This window comes from Xenopus laevis, chromosome 5L (genome assembly GCF_017654675.1).
Source record: "Xenopus laevis strain J_2021 chromosome 5L, Xenopus_laevis_v10.1, whole genome shotgun sequence".
NCBI classification, from domain to species: domain Eukaryota; kingdom Metazoa; phylum Chordata; class Amphibia; order Anura; family Pipidae; genus Xenopus; species Xenopus laevis.
Window position 1 is genome coordinate 80,792,156 of NC_054379.1, and position 21,958 is coordinate 80,814,113.

The window sequence follows — 21,958 nt, forward strand, 5'->3', positions numbered from 1 at the left end:
TACAAATACAAAAAGCACTTTCAAGAGCACCTGCTAAGAGATCCAGGTTTTAGATTGTGAACGACATTGCTCTTGCCTGCAGTAATAAGCACAGTTCATTCTACAAGTTCAACAACAATAACTTTGACAGCCAAAGCCAATGAATCTCAGCAGGTAACAGGCATGTTGACACTTTTTACAAAGCACTGAAGGCTTGATATGTACGCCTCCCAATGACTGCTGCTGGGGAGCAATGTTCCTTTTGTGCGCACATTTTAAACTGTCTGCTCAGGTCAGAATTAATATAAAAATGTCAGATTTCACTCAAAATTCTGAGCTCACACACATTCTGAGCTGGGTAGAAAAAAGCTTCCAGCAGTGGTACGTGCATTAAAATACAAATCTTCTGTTCTGATTAGCAATTTTATTGTCTCTATTCCACAGTTCACCGAGGTGGTAAATATTACAATGAATGGCTGCTACTGAGTGGCATGGAAACTGGAAATGTTGTGACTCAGATTGGATGCAGTGACCATTGCTGCTGCACCACTACACCACTGAGCCTTTGCTTGACTATTTACACAGTTATGGAATGGAGAGAACTTTTTTCTGCTGACTAATTAACGCCTGAAAAATTGCATCCAGACACATATCTGATGTCTTGTTTTGATTTGATTTATCAATGATTGGGATGTACGGAACAGTTATCTCTGCCAACAGCTGAAAGAAAATTCCAGGACACATTTTTGCTAAATACATCTGCCATATGACACTTTCACTATGTAAGGGATAGTTTATTGCACACACCCTACATGATGCCCCTAATACTATTATTATGCTTTCCAACAGCCATACATTACAGTGTAAAATAATATATATTTTTTAAAAATGACTAAATATTGATTCACATTAATTGACAGTCATTTTGAGCGTTCCAATCACAGTAAAAGACAGTTGTTATCTGTGCAAGGTTAACTTCTGGGGATATTCAACTTGTATTTTTGTATTCAATTTGTATTTTATAGGGATCCTTTATGACAACACTGGGAAGGGGTACAAGGAGGTTTCATACAAAGAGTATTACTGCCTGGGGTCTGGCTATACTCTGCACTTCATGCCGGATAAACAGGTGTCTGACAAAATTTGGCAGGTTATGGAAAGTTTGTCCACATTTCTGGGAGTTTTCGGGCTATGTTTTATGTGTTATTACAGTTTTGCTAAGGAAGGTGAAATTGCCCTTTAAGCTGCAAGTCAAAGCTCCCCGAAGGGATCTGCTTCTTTTATTAGTTACAATGGTTTCTAAGTGTAAGTGCTGAGTATTCTTGGCTCTCTAACAGAAGCCTCTTATTTAATTCAGTTTTAGAAACTTTGTATCTTTTCTGGCATCAGTGCAGGAGATCAAAGAGAAACTCCAGACATTTTAATAAAAATCAGGGACTGGAGGCTGAGCTCTTAAAATTGGGACTGTCCCACAAAAACGAGGCAGGAGGTATGCAAATACACACATAGACATATATTTTAGATTACATATAAGGGAAAATTTAACTACAATACTTACCAAAATTTTTCTTTTCTGGTTACTATGGGCAGCCTTCACACCTATCAGTTTTCCCAGCAATCTTACGCAAATGATATTCCACCTACCTATAAAGTACACCTCCCATGTAGGCTACGTCTTTGTGGTCGAGGCTGATTTCTGGGAGGGCGGTGGTGTGAAGGCTGCCCAGGAAAGGTAGTTACATTTTCCCTGGTCACTATGGCAGCCTACACACCTATGGGTCTATACCCTTCCTGTTGCCACTTGATATAACAAAAAGTCTATCCGGCTTTCTCCAAGTTTCTGTTCACTTTAAGTAGACTGATATGCACCTAACTAAATCCAACATTTGACATCTCCTCTCTTGCTCCGAAGTGCCTTATTGAAAAAACAATGGTAAAACTGTTTCATGATTCAGATGTTGAATCCTATTCATCTTTGGTAGGCACTCTGGCACTGCTCTAAGCGTTAGCTTATCCCCCTGGATCATAATGAACGGTTAGCTGAGAGGGTCTGCAAGTCACTCACCCTTCTAGTCGATACTACTGCTGTTAAGAAAACAGTTTTTAAGGTACGTAGCATGTCAGCTATCTTCCTGAGAGGCTCAAATTGCTCTTCTGTTAGTACCTCCAAGACTAATGGCAAATCCCATGAAGCTAAGCATATCCTGCTCGGTGGTCTAAGGTGCATTACCCCTGTTACAAATCTTTCTATCTTAGAGTCTTTTGCCAATGTGCTCCTGTTCAGGGCCGGAATTAGGGGTAGGCAGAAGAGGCAGCTGCCTAGGGCACAACAATTAGGGGGTGCAGGGCAGCTACCTCTTCTGCCTACCCCTTAGTCCAGACTCACCAATCATTCAACTCCAGTGAAGGTGTGCGGCGTCACTGCAAATGCGTGAATGCAATCAACGTCACTGTGTAACTGAAAGTTCTCCCCCCGTTCAGCCCTTTTGCAATAACCAGGGAAGAAAAACATTTCATGCTCTTTCATATGTTTTGTTTGTAGAGCTTTTCCTGGCTGCCAAAATTGTGTTTATTATGGGCCAGACAGCTATTCATTCATTAATCTTTTGCCTCTCAATATCCATACCTTCAGAGATAATATCTGCGGAGCTGTATGCAACACTGGCCCCCCCATGTAAAAGATCTTTTCTAACTGGTAGAGTCAATGGTCTGTCCACTAACAACGATCTGAGGAGTGTATACCAATGCCTTTTTTGGCTAACCTGGAAGTATTGCAATGACATCTGCCCCTTCTGCTCTATATCAGTCTTGTCTCCTCAACTCCACTATTAGGACCCGAAGTACCCAAGTAAACACTCTTGGGGAAGTTTCCAAAAATAAAATGAAAAATGAGCAGTGCCTGTGGCAACTCTTTGGGAAGATGATAGGCCAAACGGGAGACATGTGAACTGATAGTGCAGGCCTCTCATTATAGCAAATCTTACAAACCTTTGATGAGATTCTGTTATTGGCACATTCAGATATGCGTCTAGTGAAATCTAGTGATAACAGCCAATCTCCTTGCTGTACTTCCTTAATTATAGTGAAGATGGACTCCATCCTGAAGCTCTTTACCTGCAGGAAGGATTTATTGACCTCAGATCTAGCCCTGGTCGAAAATCCCCAGTCTTTTTCTTTAACATGAATAAAGTTAAACATATGCCTTTCCCCCAAAACTTCTGAAGTACTAGTTTTATTACCCCATCTATTAGGAGCTGTTGAACATGAGATACCAAAATCTTCCTCTTGGCCATTTGCAGAGGAATTTGTGACACAACGAAAAGATTCCGTCTTGGTTTCTCTTTGAATTCTAAATACTATCCTCTTGTTATTGTGTGTAGTACCCCCTGATCTGTAATGGACCTCGCCCAAACTTGCTTGAAGTCTTCTGGGTTTCCCTAAAACTTGAGCTGCCAATTGTTCATAATGATTGCTTTGTGAATTTTGTATTCTCTTGCTTAGGCTTCTGGGCTTTAAACAATGGTGACTGACCTCCTCCTCTCCATTGCGACTGTATACCTTGTCCCATTGTTCTGGACCTCTGTTCTCTAAAGGAAGGCCTGCTCTGAAGGGAATGTCTATTTTGAGTGACCTCTGATGCTTTTCCAAACTTTTTTCTTGAGGTAGGAAGACACTTTTTCCTCCCATTACTCATTTAATGATCCCATCTGACCTTCAAATGCCAGATTACACAAATTCATCTTAGATGCCTTGTCTGCATACCATGCTCTCAGCCATAATGCTGGCTGCCACTGACAACGCCATTGCTCTTGAAGATGATCTTACCAAGTCCACTGAAGACTCGGTAATGAAATCTGCTGCTAGCTTAATTTCTGCTAAAGTGTCTATGATATTTATTCTATCGACACCTTTCTTTAGGGCCGATTCAATATTTTGCAACCGCATCAGCATTGCTCTTGATACTGGTGTAAGTGCAAATGCCGGTCTGCATGTTGCCCCCAACGCTACATAAGACTTCTTGAGTGATGCCTTCATCTTCCTATCCATGGGGTTTCAGAAATATACTACATCTTCTACAGGTAAAAGTGTTTTTATTGGCAATCTCGAGACAGCCGTGGTTTGTCCCATATTTGCTCCTCTTCCAATGGAAATTGGTACACCCTTTGCACCTTTGATGGAATAGGAAATTTTGCATCTGTTTTTTTCCCATTCCTTTACAATCAACTCCTTGATTAATTCATGTAAAGGGAATGTAGCCTTCTCTTTTCTAAGGAATTTAAAAGGTTAAGAAAGTAAAGGTAAATTTACTTGCGTTCTAACTGCCCTTATCAGCGGTTCCACAATCTCAAAGGTAGAGAAACTCTCTTCTTCTAATACTTCCTCATCTTCTGAAACCCCCCTTTCTTTCCATCTTGGAGATCTAACCCTAAACTCCTGTCTTGGGCTATGTTCAATTTCCTCCCTGGACCGCTTTGCTGACTTAAGTCCTTCTGTTACTGCTCCTTTATCCAGCACATTACATCCGCCATATCTGATGTTGCGTCTCCAGACAACCTTTATGTGAAACTTTGACACAACTTTGAATGTTTCATTGCTGGACTGTCACATGAAACACAATTATTATATTTCTCCTTGCTGGTCCTCTTTCTGGGGGGGACGGGACACACTTAAAACAAAGCAAATTACCCTTAGCACTATTTTGCCTGCCTGACAACACTACAAACTTACCATGACCATGGCTCACCTCCTATTCTCATTCATAGCATTGTCCGGGCTACTGGACAACTTCCTTGACTACTTAGTGGTCAGACTGATTGGAAAATGACCAGCAGGTGGTGCTGTTGTAACAAAATTCATTCATATTAACAGTACATGTATCCCTTAATATCTTGAAATAAAAACAAAATAAATAATAATTGTACACTGCAAAATTTCTTAGAATAGCACCCTCATCAATTTTACATTCACTTATTTTAAAGGTTTACGTATCCTTTAAGGTGTGTGTGCTGGAACGCAAATCTCCTCCCCTCAAACCTAACTCTCTAAGTTCTACCCCACTGCCAGTCTAAGACAAGCGAAACCAATATCCCTAGCATTGGATAATCCAGATATGCTGGGTGGTAAAGAAAATGACTCCTGGGTTGCGTAATAAAGGGGTCTGATCTGCTGACCTCCTCTAAGGAAGTACTTTGCTAGGTCCTACCAGGGAGAGAAGTTGAACACCCCAGGTATGGGATCCCAAAACTGGGTCCTGGTGAGCCACAAAATAAAAAACACTCCAAAATCCTTCACACTGGCAAGGACAGAAAAAAAACATAGCCTACATAGGGAGGTGTACTATATAGGAATATCATTTGCGGATTCTGTCCTATCATTGGTAAGAGGGCGAGGAAAACCCATAGGTGTGTAGGCTGAAGTGAGGGAAACACTGGCACACAGGGAACTTTATGCAGGGTTACCCCTTGCGTTTATTAAGTGCGGACGTGCAACGTTTTCGGGGCGAGCCCCTTTATCAAGCATCAGGTGTAGGCTGCCATAGTGACCAGGGAAAACTGAATTTTGGAGATGATTTTCTAAGACAGAAACAGAGATTTATAATGTTCATGCTGGTAAAAACCTGTGACCCATCCATTGCCCTCCTCTGTATTTTCTGAATATTGCAGGAGTGCATGGTGGCATACTGACATTCTGTGGGAAATATTAATGGGAATACAATCCCTGGTCTTCGAATGAGTTCCAGATTTGAGAGAAGCCATATGACCTGTCTGAAATACCAGTAGCTTTTATTTAAAGCTCATCCATATGATAGGTCATTAGTCAAGCATATACACATGACAAATCTGCAAGAAGACAGCAACTGATCAAACTGTGGTTCCTGGACACTAAAATGACATGTCTTCAGTGCACTCACAATCTCCAGAAGTAATGTCATCACAAGAACTATTCATAGGGAGGGTAGAGTTTTTATGGGTGATCAGAAGCAACCAAATATTAAATTACCATGTACAATGTCAGGCATCAGTTGGTTGGAATGGTTTAAAGGTCACTGCCACTGTCTGTAGCAGAGAAAACATGTTCCATGGAGTGCTAAATGGAAGTCTGCTGGAAAAGTCTAGCTTTGGCAGATGCTAGGAGAATACTATCTGTCTAAATGCATAATGCTGACCTTGAAGATACCAGTCCTTGATTGGGGCTATAGTCCACAGTTTAGGCTATTGCCCTGGTTTAAGCCTTAATGTCCCAGTGTATAATTACATTCTTAAAAATGTTGTGCTTTGTGGCAACATTTTGAAAAGGATCTTTCCTTTTCTAACACTATAATGCCCCATTGGAACACAGAATGGGAGCCAGGCCTGATCCCTAGCATCAGTATATCTTGTGGCTGCTTACAATGAAATCCCGTCAACAATGTTCCAAAGTGCACTGCTTTCCCAGAGAAACAGATGTTGTTATAGCAGCAAATACCAACTTCATAGTTATGCCCTTGGATTGGGAATGAGATGTTGGACAGGCAGAAGTCTGGATACTTTTTACCGTATAGTCTGTCATACATATCAAATCACTCTCTTTTTAGTAGGTTGTGTTAATGGATACTAACACTGGGAGCTATAGGAAAATGTGGACTCACATTTATCATCTTAGGCATGATACCCAGATCTCAGGGTAATAGCAAACCAGACTAACTATTGATCCTTTTGTAAACAAGATTATAAGTCAATCACATTCATGCAACAGATCCAGATGCATTTTATTAACAGAGGTATCAGGGAATGTAAGAAAAAGTCGCCAAACGGAAAAATATTTCCAATGCAAAAACGTATTCCTTAATGTAAATTTAATATAGCTTTTGCGAACCTAGAAACTATCCAGCAACCTCATCAAGCTAATATTTTTGATTGCATTTGTAAGCAATGTATATAGTAAAAATTCTTACTGAAAAAGTCATCATAAATGATTCTGATTAATAATCACAATATGCAGACTGCACTGGGTCTACGGATACAAACCTCTACACAGTCACCGGCTGTTTTATAGGGAAACAAACAAAGCTGCTCAAGGTCAGAGAAGTAAGGTGGGGGGTTCCACCCTGCCATTTGAAAGTATGATCATTCCCTATCTGCAGATGTCAGAGCAAGTAAAATGAAGGGAGAATTTCACTGCATACAGTCAGGTTTCTTATAAAAATGTAACGTATTTTTTAATTAAAGTATATTGGAGATAGATTTATTTTCATTAAAGGGATACTGTCATGGGAAAAAATAATTTTTTCAAAATGAATCAGTTAATAGTGCTGCTCCAGCAGAATTCTGCACTGAAATCCATTTCTCAAAAGAGCAAACAGATTTTTTTATATTCAATTTTGAAATCTGACATGGGGCTAGACTTTTTGTCCCAGCTGCCCTAAGTCATGTGACTTGTGCTCTGATAAAATTCAGTCACTCTTTACTGCTGTACTGCAAGTTAGAGTGATATCACCCCCCTCCCTTCCCCCCTCAGCAGCCTAACAACAGAACAATGGGAAGGTAACCAGATAACAGCTCCCTAACACAAGATAACAGCTGCCTGGTAGATCTAAGAACAACACTCAATAGTAAAAACCCATGTCTCACTGAGACACATTCAGTTACATTGAGAAGGGAAAACAGCAGCCTGCCAGAAAGCATTTCTCTCCTAAAGTGCAGGCACAAGTCACATGACTGGGGGCAGCTGGGAAATTTACAAAATGTCTAGCCCCATGTCAGATTTGAAAATTGAATATAAAAAAATCTGTTGAGAAATGGATTTCAGCGCTATATTCTGCTGGAGTAGCACTATTAACTGATGTGTTTTGAATAAAACATGTTTTCCGATGACAGGATCCCTATAAAGAAAGTAAAAATGCAGTTTAATTTGTTTGCCTTTACATCCCCCTTTAAAGCCCCTCTTTTTTACTGGGACTATGAACTAGTACTCAGTGTCCATCAACTGCCGTTCCAAATATTGGGAATCTTGGTACAATTCAACAATGCATTTTGACAATAATGGCACTTTTGTATCTCATCCAGAAAAGCTGCTTTTCTAGTGGAGGTAGAAAATATTTAAAGATGATGAACTTACCCCTCTTGGCAAGCACATTTTCCCATAAACCTACATTTTGGGTAAATACTCAAAGCCATATATATAATTCTGGAAATAGCTAGTGATGCACATAGTTCTGGAGGAAAGGTCTAGAGGGGAGCAGCAATCCCTAGTGGTATACCATTTTATACACTTTAGCCCAGCATTATGTACTTTGTTCCTGGCTGGATTAACTACAACAGGGTCACACTTCACTGCACCCTTTGGCAATTGTGGGACTAACTTTAAATTGCAGGAGTACAGGAACAAACACTAACTCATTCCATGCAGTGTGTTCCACTTATAACCAAAGAGGTTAAAATACTTTGTAGTATAATAAGAGCTGGAATCTCTCTCCTTGGACAGGTGAAATTCTTTCAGTCAAGAGTGCCGTCCAGACTTAATGGAATTGTTCATTAGAAAGTCCCCAGAGTAATATTACCTTTGTTTGGTTTAGAGCAGACAGTCTTTTCAGCAGAAAAACCTGACCCTTGACCTTTATATTGCAGATGTTGTCTAATATGGCCTCAGGACACACAGATTTCTACACCAGTTTTTTTTTTCTTCTTTAAATCCCTGTGTGAAAATGCCCTAAGAAATGTCCAGATAGTATCTTTCCTAAAGAAAAAACAGAAATGCAATCCCGCCAGAGCCTTATAAGATTGCAGAAGATTTTTTGTACTTCTTCTTCCATTTATTTCCATTTAAATAGACAGTACAATATGAGGGCATTAGTTAATATAATATTAATATAAGCTAAGAGTATTCACTTTTTTGTAGATTTTTGTTTATGAAAAGGAAAAAAAATTAAGAAAATAATACTTTTCCCACTATGCCAGAAGCAAAATAACCCTATATAGCCAAAAGTAAATCCACACCAGAGAAAGAGAGGCAAAAATGCTGTAATCAAATGACATAAGTAAGGCAATCCGGAACAAATCAGCATCATGAGTGAAAGAAACATTTTTTTTTTACAACAAAGATCAATATAAGGCTGAAAAAACACAGCTGAAAAGCGATTCTGGGTGTATTTCCCTTACAGCCAAAATGCTAAAAAAGTACTTTAAAAAATAGATTTTTTTTTTTGAAAAACGACATATTCATTCATGCAATGCCTGATTATAGTTGCCATGTCTGTACATCTATTTGTAAGATCCATATTGTGGGAGTTGCCTTCTTCCACTCCTGTCTCATTCAGGGTATTTTATTTCATTAGCTCTTGCATTTCCTTGGTGTAAATTTAGAGTAGTACTTGCTAACATATGAAAATAACACATACATTTGTGACATGGTAACAGACAGTGGCAATGTTTGTAGGTTAAAGGACAAGTTAAACTAAATATTAACTTTTCACCTTTTGGAGTTTCCGCTTTTGGTCAGCCCCTGCTTGGTGTTTGTGATAATTCACCTGTGTGATCTGGACTATGTTCATATATATTGATAAAACAGTGTTTATTCCCACAAACCTGTTTTATAATTCATGCTGATAAAGAAAATATTGTGAAGCCAAACATAGCTTGCAAAATTGAAAATAAGGCAACACTAGACTGTTTTTTGCACTTAGCACCATGTGTTTGGCTGACTGCACATGATCACAAGCCTGTGCAATCCATTTAGGAGCAGCTTGGCCTCTGAGTCCAGCACTGACAGCTGGGGGACATCTGCAAGGCAGGGAGTGGCAAGACCCACAGCCCACACTCTGCCCTGTTCTTGCTGACCCTGCTCTCTGTGCTGAGCACCAGAGTTTTCATCATACAGAGTTCTGCTGGCAGGAAGCATAAATCCTTACGGAATTAACGCTCCCCATGGTTCCTATATGGCCCCTATTGTCTATACATGTAGTGACCCAACAAAAAGTCCTACTTGCTCCTATAAATATGGAAAACATATTTAATATGCTATCAAAGTGAAAGGCAGAACTACGTGGTAGCTTTGTTTTGCAGTCAATGGGCTATGATCAAGCTCTGAGCCCAATGAACTTCATGCAATGGGGTGTTAAGCTTTTTAGCTCTGCATTGATCCAGATTTTAAACTGCTCTATGGTTGTTAGTGGAATTCAGTGGCACAGTAGTGGAATGTTGCATTACTGCTTGGAAATGCTGGAGAAAAGTCATAGGTTTTATCTACCCAAGGCACTATTGGCAATTATTTGTATTTTCTCCCATGTTTGTGTATATAATATACAGGTGCTAGATAAAGAAAGGATAAAAATAAATTCTAAACAAGCAGACGTGGACCCTCTGTGCACTCTAGGAAATCCGCAAGGTCACAGATATAAAAGTAAAAGCAACTTTTATTGAAAAAAAAAAATATGGACATCTCTAGAGGCCTTATGCATTTCATTCTCAGCAAGCACTTAGTCATGGGCTAAAAAATTAATAAATGCTGTCAAGCAGTGGTTTAAACAGCAGGCATGGCTATGAATAGGCGAGGGGGGCCTAAATAAAAAGATAAATAATGATAGCATGTGCTTCTTGCTTTCTTCAGACAGGTCACATTGTCTAATTTCCATATACTCTCATAGTATTATACTCATAGTTCCCAGGGAGCCAAGAAATAAGATTTCATGAATTAGACCAAACATGTGGGTAGCCAAGTACATAGATTTATAAATCAGCTTGTGGCTGAACAGGACCAAATCAGAAGACAATCAGTGTGTGGATGGTTATTCTTTATATTCCTTAGCTAAATTCTGCATTCACACGAGTAACTGCGGCACACTACATGGAGAATATCATTTTCATAAATCATTTTAAAACTCTGATATGATTTTGCTGGGGATTCCAGTAACTACAGAGTGCAATGAATGCCTCTTGTAATAACTTTAATAAATAACAGCTCTGTTAAATATTAATGAAGATATGTAGTCTGTGTAGGCTGTGAGAATAGAATGCTGACCATGCATACTCTCTGTTTTGTTTATATAGATAAGTAAAAATCAAGTCTTTAAAAGCTGAGAAATGATTTGCAGGGGAATTGAAATAGTGGCAAGGAGCATGATATCCAAGTAGGGTTGCCAACTTTTCTGGAGAAAAAACATGCTTTTCTATAGTTTTATCTTCCTACCCTATTAATATGGCATCAAGCATATTTTTTACCAGCCAGGAGACAACCCTAGTTCCAAGCCAGGAGTAGGCAGAGATGGGTATTCCAGGTAAGGTCCCACCATGTCCTGGCTGTAAATCTCCCAGCAAGTAATTATTGTTGAGGAAATGCCTGTTAAATCAATCATGTGTGTTTTCTCTGATACCTGCTAGTGTGGCTGTGAAAAGGGACACAGGTCTTTCTACTGACTAGAACAGGAGGCATGAGGTGTTGCACTGCATTGGAATTACCACCTGGAAATAAACAATTTAATTTTTGATGAGATAATAATCAAATGAATAGGAAGTGATCCGCAGCAGGAGGAGTGACAATTTGTTCCATTTCCCTTGCTATTTTAGTCACTAACGTTACTGTTTAGTGATGTATGGCTCAAGTTTCTCTTGACCCGCTCTGTCCCCTTTATTTATAGACCTGTGCCTGCCCCATGGTGACATTACAAAAGTGGCGGGGCAGGCCTGAGTCTATAAATTCAGGGAACGTAAGTCGCCAGTGTGAGTTTGCGGAAGGGAGTGCTCGATCTGAACGTGCATGAGACCCCGAAGATTTTTAGACCAGCCAGCCCGACTCACATGGGTTTTAGGGCCACACGATAATGAAGTGCTCGACCCCTGTGTTCCGTCTCGTCAGACCAGGTGCTTAGTGGTCAATTACCCTCTCTGCCATGGGTTGAAATCATATACTCAGTCCATACGACCATAGCACACTGACAAATAGGTTTCTGTTGCGTTTCAAATGCTTTATTGGCTCATTACAGTAGAAAAAGGCAACCTTTCGGCCGCACAGGGCCCTTTATCAAGGTTTTAGGGCCGGCCTTCACATCACTATTACTGTTATATTAGTCATTGGATGATATGTCATCAAGGCCAAGTAAGGAGGCCCTGCGATTGCAGAGGGCCCATTGGGTCACTGCCACTGAATGATAAGCAGCTTGGTGTATCTTTATGAAAATTGTTTTATTCCCTTTTAGGGGACCTTGAAAATGTTCCTGACAGTGAGATTTTTGGGTTTGGGGAGGATAATTAAAGGGACTATTCTAAACAACTTTTCAATTGGGCTTAATTTTTTCTTTTTATAGTTTTTGAATTATTTGCCTTTCGCTCCTGACTTTTACCAGCTTTCAGCAAAAAAAATGCTCTGTAAGGCTACAAACGTATTGCTATTGCTACTTTTTATTACTCATTCCAATCAATGAATGGTTGCTAGGGTAACAAGCAACCATAGTGTTGAAAGTGCAGACTGGAAAGCTGCCGAATAAAAAGTGAAACAACTCAAAAAACCACAACTAATAAAAAAAAATGAAAAGCAATTGCTAATTGTCTCAGAATATCATTCTCTATGTCGTACTAAAAGTTAAAAGGAAAGTGAACAATTCTATTAAATACTGTACATATTCCACACCCATGGACCAGTTCCATCGTTTAATACCCCAGAACACATGGCAGAACAAATGCATAGAGTTGCCTCCTGGCTACTACTTTACTGGCATGGCAGGTAAAACCTATTATTTATGCCAATGTTATTAACAGCAGGAAAAGTGACAAATACGGGAAGGAAGATAAAGTACATACAGTGGGGAACTACCGGGGAAGCAGGGGGTGCAATTGTACCAGGGACCAAGCCTGCCGGCAGTTCGAGTGAGCGAAAAAATGCTTAAAACCGCTTCCAGAGGGGAGTGGGAGGCTGCACAGTCTGCACCCAGGCCAGCCTCACAATAGTTACGTTACTGAGTACATATTTCATTTATAAAACATTATATAACACATGACAGGCCAATTACAGAGCCAATTGAATGTACAGGTATGGGATCTGTTAACCAGACACGTTATCCAGAAACATGGGAAGGCCATCTTACATACATAGTTACATAGTTAGTTACATAGTTAAATTGGGTTGAAAAAAGACAAAGTCCATCAAGTTCAACCCCTCCAAATGAAAACCCAGCATCCATACATACACCCCTCTCTACTTTTAATTAAATTCTATATACCCATACCTATACTAACTATAGAGCTTAGTATCACAATAGCCTTTGAGATACTAAGCTCTATAGTTAGTATAGGTATGGGTATATAGAATTTAATTAAAAGTAGAGAGGGGTGTATGTATGGATGCTGGGTACATAGACTCTATTTTAATCAAATAATACAAATCTTTAAAAATAATTTCCCTTTTCTCCATAATTATAAAACAGTACCTTGTACTGAGGTATAATAAATCTTTTCTGGGGGGGGGCAAAACCATCCTATTGGGTTTATTTAATGTTTACATGCATTTCTAGTAGACATAAACTATGGAGATCCAAATTAAGGAAAATTATCAGTAAAACACAAGGTCCCATACCTGTGTAAATCTCAGCACTAGGGAGCTCTCTAACACTGCAGCCATGTGTCCTCCCCAAGTGCCAGGACAGAGAAGCTGAGGATAGGGTTACATAGGACTGGAGAAGGGAGAACTCTGACCGGGGAGGGGAGACACAGATGGGAGGCTCCAAACTTTTAAGTTACAGGAGCCGAAACCCTTCTCCAGTCACTGAGCTGTAGAACCTCCAGGGGAATAACAATGTTTCTCGCTAACCAAGGTATTACTCATTAACCAAGTGATACACTAAATCCCTTCCTTGGCTGCCGGGTCTCCATGCAATAACCTCCCCCCCTCTGCTGCTCATACTGAGCTCGGCCAGAAGGATGCTGGGGAGAGAGGTCCGGCTGCGCTGGAGAACGTGCGTCCTGCGCCTCCTCGCTATCTCTCTCGCACTCCTACTCTGTACTCACTTCACTGCGGAGCTCAAGCGGAGGTCCTGGAGCCCAGAAAGACCGGTGCCAAAGATGGAGAGTACTGACAGGGATCTCAGTAATAAGCGGCCAGAGGAAATGCCAAGCAGAAGGCAGGTGATCTATGTGAGGAGAAGCAGTAGCAGCAGCAAGGCTGCCAACCCTCACACTCACCGGAGGGACAATAATAAGGTCAGTGAATACCTGGGCATCTGCTTACTGGCATATCTCTATTATTGAGCAAAAAAGCTATGAGAAAGCACTTTTTCGATTCACATTTATCAGTAGTACTAACAGTATATGGAATGCATTACTAATGCTGGGCTCCTGGGTTCAGTCTTTTTATTGTTGGCATTGAGCTGCTTTGAGCAGAGGTTTGGCCAGTCATCATCATCACATGGCTTTGCTGTTTTTTTATACATGGCTCTAGGTACTTTTCTCTGCCCATGAACAATATTCTGAAATTGCCAGCACTGCATTTTAACCCGCTCTGCTAAATTTGGTGGCAAGTAAGTAGTCAGATTCATTAATATTCACTACTGTGAACTTATTCACAAGTGCTCCTAATCATTAGCTGTTCTAGAGCTTCTTAAATGCCGGGCTGTCACTTCTTGTCATAATAAATTCACAAAATCTTGATGTAATATGTTAATAATTCAAGAAATGCCTTTGCAGAATTTTTAATAAAAGTGCCTCACTTTGCTAAACACAGTTTTTGCCTCAAGGCAAGAAAATACATTACTTTCAATATCTGTTTTCCCCCTTGGGCGAGAAAAGGTTAATTATATGGTAGGAGTGTGCTGCTCTGCTGGGCTTTGTGTGTGCCACCTGTAGTGTGACATCCAAATAACAGGAGCAGGATCATGGAATGCAGAACACACCTCTCAGAGCATGAAATCATTGTCAGAGCCTTTTAATGTCCTCATCTGCTAAATTGCACTTTCTAGGTTAGCTGGTTAATTTAGTGTTTCAGCAGCGTCTCCCATATCTGTACTCTATATGCAACTGTATATAACTTAATGATGCACACAGGACCGTCATCAGAAATCGCAGGGCCCCGTACGACAAAATTTCCTGGGACCCCTGGGCTGCGCCCAACGCAAGCCCCACCTACAGGTCCACCCTCCCCACCACACAGTAAAAAAACAATAAAAATATTGGTGGCTAGGGTTCCCACATGTTAATAAAAAATAAAAAGATATTGGTGGTCAGGGCCCCCCATAAAAAAACATTTGTGGCCAGGGCCCCCCCATTAAAAATATTGGTGGCTAGGACCCCACATAAGAAAAAAAAAATGGTGGCCAGGGCCCCCCCTACATTATAAGAAAATTGGTGGCCAGGCCCCCTTAAATGTCCATGCCTTCCCGAAGTCAGCAGCTCTCAGAAAGATGGGGGGCCAGGCTAATCAAGTAAGTGTGGCATGGCCGGGGCCCCCCTTACCCTCGGGGCCCCCTACAACTCTCCCCCCTGTCCCCCCCCTGATGGCTGCCCTGGATGCACAGAGCCCAGGAATCATTTAACTTCTGGCCAAATCTTACCACATTTTTTCTGATTGAAACTTTTGTTTAAAGGGGTTTTTAGCTTTCAAATTCATTTTTAGTATGATGTAAAGACTGTTATTCTGAGACAATTAGGTAATTATTCAGCAGCTCTTCAGTTATCAGTTTCAACAATCTGGTTGCTAGGGTCCAAATCAACCTAGCAACCGGGGGGAATAGCTTTATAACAATAAATTTGTAGCCTTACAGAACATTTGTTTTTTTTAGATGGGGTCAGTGACCCCCATATGAGAACTGGAAAAAATCAGATAGTTAAAAACAATAAAAAATAAATCATGAAGACCATGAATGAATTTTCAAATATATATCAAATATATAAATATATCAAATATATATATATATATATATATATAATATATATATATATATATATATATATATATATATATATATATATACACACACACAAGCATGACACTAGCTGCCACTTGTACCTTGAAAGAAACATCTGGCACTAGGTGCAGGTTAAAGCATCAGGGGATGCAGATCAGTCCTGTCCTATACTGGGACAGGTTCCAAGGTCAAGGCCCCTTTGTGGTCTGTGTCCTCTTCTGCTGTCTAACTTGCAAATCGTGCATATGTATCTCTCCCACCCCTCATGAATACAGCAGTGCCGAACTCAGGCAGCATTGTATTTGTGGGGGTAGTGGTGCGGTCAGACTGGTGCTTTTGGGCACAGGGCCCTTCATAGGAACTGAGCAGAACTGGGCCGTCAGGGCCCACCTGATTTCTCCCAGTGTCACACCAGCCCAGTTCAACACTGATCATTGTGCTCTGAAAAAGAACACAGAGACCTGTGGCAATCTGCCAATGCCAGAAGGTGTTAAGTAAATAACTTAATTAGCAGTGATGTAACTACCATGTAGCAGTCTGCTGTATGGTAGTGAGCCCTCGTATTAGAGTCCAGCATGGAACCAATTCTTGTAGCAGTAGCACAGTAGGAGTTAGGCCACCCTTAATTAGCCTTAGTATTCCTCTGAAACATTACATTCATGTAACTTTAGACCTATGGATCACTGTTGGCAACATGGCAACCCTATATTTTGCAGATGCTGCAAGTTTGTGATTTTTAAATTTCAAAATGCAACTTAGATTTTAGATTCAGCTCAGTATTTAGCCAATGTGGTATTCTGTATACGAAAGACTACAAAACTTAACATAACCATGTGCAAAGCCACAAACACACTTGCTAGAACCCTAAACAACTGAATTAATACTGTCTCCTTGCACATTTAATTTATCTTCCTTTGATAGATTTATGCACATTTTTTTCCTGAAAATGACAGTTCTTCCCCTTAGCAAGTATGCTGTTGGGTGCATCCTCCATCAGCCTTCTGGAAGATCATTATTCACTCTGCTCTCTCATCCAACTGCATTCAGCTTTCTGCTGTTTTTAGAAAAAGAAAATCTCTGTTTTGTGCACCTATTTACTTTATACCCAGAAACGTGCAGGTTATGAGTTGGCTTGTGCTCAGGTATAGAAGGAAAGAAGGAAATGTTAGACCTTTTTACTGTGAGCTTTTTGTCTTTTGAAGAATGGCATAATTGTTATGCTCATAAAATTGCACAATGGGAATGTCAAACTCCAGACCTCAGGCTATTGAGCATCTTCTCATGGTTAAGATCCTGTAGTTGCCATGCTTGCTCTAGAATTTGGGAATTCTAGAATTAACAATCAGTTGCCTTAAGTTTTGTTCCAAGGGTTGATCAGAAATGTCTTTATTTGTGGTAAGGCCAGAATCACTGTATGGATTTTTAAAATTCAGCTTACATCTCCCCCAGGTTGTTGCAAAACTGAGACTTCAATAATAGACTAACAGCTGGATGTAGCTTGTTGGGCACATTCCCTGGCCCCACATTTTATTGATAGTTTAACTTAGCAGATGCAGACATTTTTAAATAAGGGGGATTATTTACAAGTTTATGATCATGAAATTGACAAGTCACTATATCCGGTCAGAGTATTCACATGTGGTTGTCCCAGCTATTTATTTCTAGCCATATTTTTTATATGCTTGGCTGGTGGCCAGCTTTTCAGACATTTCATGCGATTGAGTGAGTGAAGGAAATGCCTAAATGCCATACAGTTGTGCCTGCTAGTAAGAAGCTTGACCTCAATAGTTGCTGTTTACAATCTACAACAACAAAACAAAAATGTAACCATCAGACATAATTATGCTCAAGGCCATAAACGGTGCTGTGCTTCTTTCAGAAAAAACAGGCTGCTCCTTTGATTTCAGCTTGATTTATTTGGCTTGATCCAAGCCACAAGGGACAGGAAAAGTGAATGCAGGTGACCATGGTGTACAACCCCATTTCCAAAACAGTTGGGACACTGAGTAAAACATAAATAAAACAGAATGCAATGGTTTGCAAATCATTTAAAGGGATCCTGTCATCAGAAAACATGTTTTTTTCAAATGTATCAGTTAATAGTGCTACTCCAGCAGAATTCTGCACTGAAATCCATTTCTCAAAAGAGATTTTTTTATATTCAATTTTGAAATCTGACATGGGGCTAGACATTTTGTCAATTTCCCAGCTGCCCCCAGTCATGTGAATTGTGCCTGCACTTTAGGAGAGAAATGCTTTCTGGCAGGCTGCTGTTTTTCCTTCTCAATGTAACTGAATGTGTCTCAGTGGGACATGGGTTTTTACTATTGAATGCTGTTCTTAGATCTACCAGGCAGCTGTTATCTTGTGTTAGGGAGCTGCAATCTGGTTACCTTCCCATTTTTCTTTTGTTTGGCTGCTGGGGGGAAAAAGGGAGGGGGTGATATCACTCCAACTTGCAGTACAGCAGTAAAGAGTGATTGAAGTTTATCAGAGCACAAGTCACATGACTTGGGGCAGCTGGGAAATTGACAATATGTCTAGCCCCATGTCAGATTTCAAAATTGAGTATAAAAAAATCTGTTTGCTCTTTTGAGAAATGGATTTCAGTGCAGAATTCTGCTTGAGCAGCACTATTAAATGATACATTTTGGAAAAAAAATTTTTCCCATGACAGTATCCCTTTAAACCCCATTTTAAATTGAAAATAGTTTTAAAAATGACATATCAATTGTTGAAACTGAATGAGTCTATTGTTTTCTGAAAAATATATTTTGATTTGAATTTGATGCAAGCAACACACTTAAAAAAGTTTAGAAAGGGGCAATAATTTTTTTTTATCTGGAAAAAAAGGAAAAATCTATTAATAAACTATAAGTAAAAAAAAAAAAAGAAAGGGGCAATAAAAGACCAAAAAAGTAGTGTAATGCTAAAAAAAAATATTGGCAACAGGTCAGTAACATGATTGGGTATAAAAAAACACACTTGGTCTGGGGTTCCGTAATCACTGTGAAACACTGTGAAGGTAAATACAGCAACAATTTACAAATAACATTCCTCAAAATAAAAAATATAAAGAATTTAGGGATTTCATTATCTACAATACATCATATTCTTAAAAGATTTAGAGAACCTTGAGAAATCTCTGTAGGCAAGGGACAAGGCCAAAATCCAAGATTGGTTGGCCATGATCTTCGGTCCCTCAGATGGCACTACATTAAAATCAGACATGATTAAACTTGCATCCAAAAAATGCAAGTTACATTTTTTTTATTAAATGTTGATAAGCCTAGTGATTTGAATGTTGTGAAAGCAAAGTAACTTTGTCTAGTGGTCTTGTTGAATATTCTGTGTAGATTTTATAACCCATAGTCCTATGTATACATGCTATGAGTAGGGCCCTTACTTGTAATCCTCATACACCCTTCTCTGATGACATATAAAAATAAAGACTAGTCCAACAATTATCATTCCTAATGATGGGATAATATTCTCATTTTAGTGCCAGTGGCCAGCAACTTTTCTTTTTGTAGAAAGCTTCACTTTACAAACCTGATACCACCATGCCTGCAGTTAGATCTTTATGGTGGGCAGCAAAATGACATAAGGCTACACTAGGCATCAATGGCTTTTGTTGTGTGGTCATGAGCATAGGAAACTTCTCATGTTCATGTAATTATTGCTCTCACCCTAAGACTTCATTTCGTGGGCTTTACAGAGGGAACAGCTGTGCACCAGAAAGCTCAATATAGCTTAGTGTAGTTTCTGACAATAACATTCAGTGATAGCAGGCCAGGGTCCCTTTCAGACACAAGAGCGATTGTTCGGAAGCACAAAGGGAATGCACAGATACACCAGATTAGGTTCTGACTCTGCTTCTTTAACCTTTAAGACGGTGATTCCCAAACTATGGGGCTGGCCCCTTTAGGAGAACCTAAAATGGTGCGTTTGGATGTAAATGTATATTTTGGTGTTTTAAACTATAGCAATGTATCCTTAGCATTGTTCTAAAGTACACATTATATTTAGATCAAGAGATTAAATTTTGGATAAGGAATGGAACATTATAATGAAGAAAGAGCAGTAAGTCATATCAACCTATACTGCCGAGAATTTGATCATTAGCAAAGCTAAATTAATTTCACCGTGCCCAACACTGATTACACTGGTTTTTGGTATGTCAAATTTGACATGCCGATGCAAGTTTCTATCTTTGGACTTGGCATAGTTATTATTGTTTGCAGTTTTGTTTTATGATGCCCTAAAGGCACTTATATTGTTATCCCTGCCCAAAAACATTTTACCCAGTGTTATTTGAAGTATAAATGAGGTATATGGGCACATTTATTTCCTTTAGAGCAGGCTCAGGCCCCTCCCTAAATTTCACCTAAGCCTAAGCTTTCTTCTGAGTCCAGTTAAGTGCTGCAGCTGTAGACAATCTTGGGAAATCATTTTTGACTTTCCAGTTCCCAAGAGTTTGTGTGAATGAATAGCCTGCCACCCCTGTCTTGTCATACAGAAAATGCAAAAAGGCCCATAATCTCTACAGCTTCATATAAATTTTACATCCAACATGGTTGCACTGTAATCTTTTATTCTGATAAGAAAAGTAGAAGTTGCATAGAATAAGCACGTGTTTATTAATTTAAAGGTAATCTACTGTACCTCGTCCTCCTTTTGATTAGAGCTAGTGGAGCAAATATCCTATACATGGATTTATTTTACAGCAGATTTTGGCAAAATTTAAATGAAAAACAAATACCAAGCAAGTAATTGCACCATGAGTCACTGGCACAGCTAGGAAGAGCTAAACACGTTTTAACAAGACATAAAGACTAACATGGTGTCAGAATTTAATGGATCTGTAATTCTAAAGCATCTCATTGCAATTTACTTTGAAGCCACATGTTTGATCAGCCTCATGTCAAAGGGATTGACACTGCGACGGCACTGATGCCACAGAAAATAAGCTTCTCATTGTAAAGTTTAGGAAACCAACCAGTTACTTACTGCCCTGTTATGATGTTTCAGCAAACTATAACAGGAGACTACCCGCAACAGGGACCACTCTACGTGCAAATGGCTCCTGCTTAATATGTTTAACTCCATGCAAGCACAGACACTAGTAAGTGAAAGTACTCATTAATTAAAACAAACAAGAACAAAGGGAGCAATGGTGATAAAAGACTGAAAAGAAAACTTAAAAGGGCCGCATCCTGCAACATCTATGAATATGTGAGTCACTGTCTAATTGTCCTAATTGACATGCTTTCCCTGAGCAAGCACCATCAAGTTTTGTTATTCCTGGCTAAAGAAGCTCAGAATAAAGACACACCACATTTTTTAAGCAATATGAATCAGCAAAAAGGCCAAATGAATTTAGGTACAGGAAGGGGATTAGCATCCTGCACTTATTTTCTTTCCTTGTGGGGAGAATGCTGATAAAAAAGAACTAGCATCCAAACTGCATTCTATATTCTTCATTCTGTTTTATATTCGTGTCATATTCATAGGCTTGTTGATATGCTGTCACTGAGTTTGGTATCCAAAACTAGGGATGTCGCGGACTGTTCGCCCGCGAACTAATTCGCGCGAACATCGACTGTTCGCGTCCGCCGAATGTTCGCGAACGTCGCGCGATGTTCGCCAATTTGGGTTCGCCTTAGCTGGCGCTTATTTTTGACCTCTCACCCCAGACCAGCAGATACATGGCAGCCAATCAGGAAGCTCTCCCTCCTGGACCACCCCCACACCCCCTGGACCACTCCCCTTCCATATATAAACTGAAGCCCTGCAGCGTTATTTCATTCTGCCTGTGTGTGCTTGGGAGAGCTAGTGTAGGGAGAGAGCTGTTTAGTGATTTGAGGGACAGTTGATAGTAACTTTGCTGGCTAGTAATCTACTTGATACTGCTCTGTATTGTAGGGACAGAACTCTGCAGGGATTTGAGGGACATTTTAGGTTAGGTAGCTTTGCTGGCTAGTAATCTACCTTCTACTGCAGTGCTCTGTATGTAGCTGCTGTGGGCACTGCTTCTGATCTCTCATCTGCTGACTGCTGCCTGTAACCCAATAGTCCTTGTAAGGACTGCTTTTATTTTCTTTTTTGTTTTTT

At 39.9% G+C, this 21,958-nt stretch overlaps 1 protein-coding gene across 1 annotated transcript in view; it reads left to right on the forward strand.

Moving 5' to 3' along the window:
- The first annotated feature begins 13,633 nt into the window (after positions 1-13,633).
- mettl24.L (methyltransferase like 24 L homeolog) overlaps positions 13,634-21,958 on the forward strand; it is a 30,350-nt gene continuing 22,025 nt past the window's right edge. Inside the window, exon 1 of the mRNA XM_018263307.2 lies at positions 13,634-14,144. Coding sequence (XP_018118796.1) covers positions 13,866-14,144 — 279 coding nt within the window. The 5' untranslated portion in view covers positions 13,634-13,865. The remainder of the gene's footprint in view (positions 14,145-21,958) is intronic.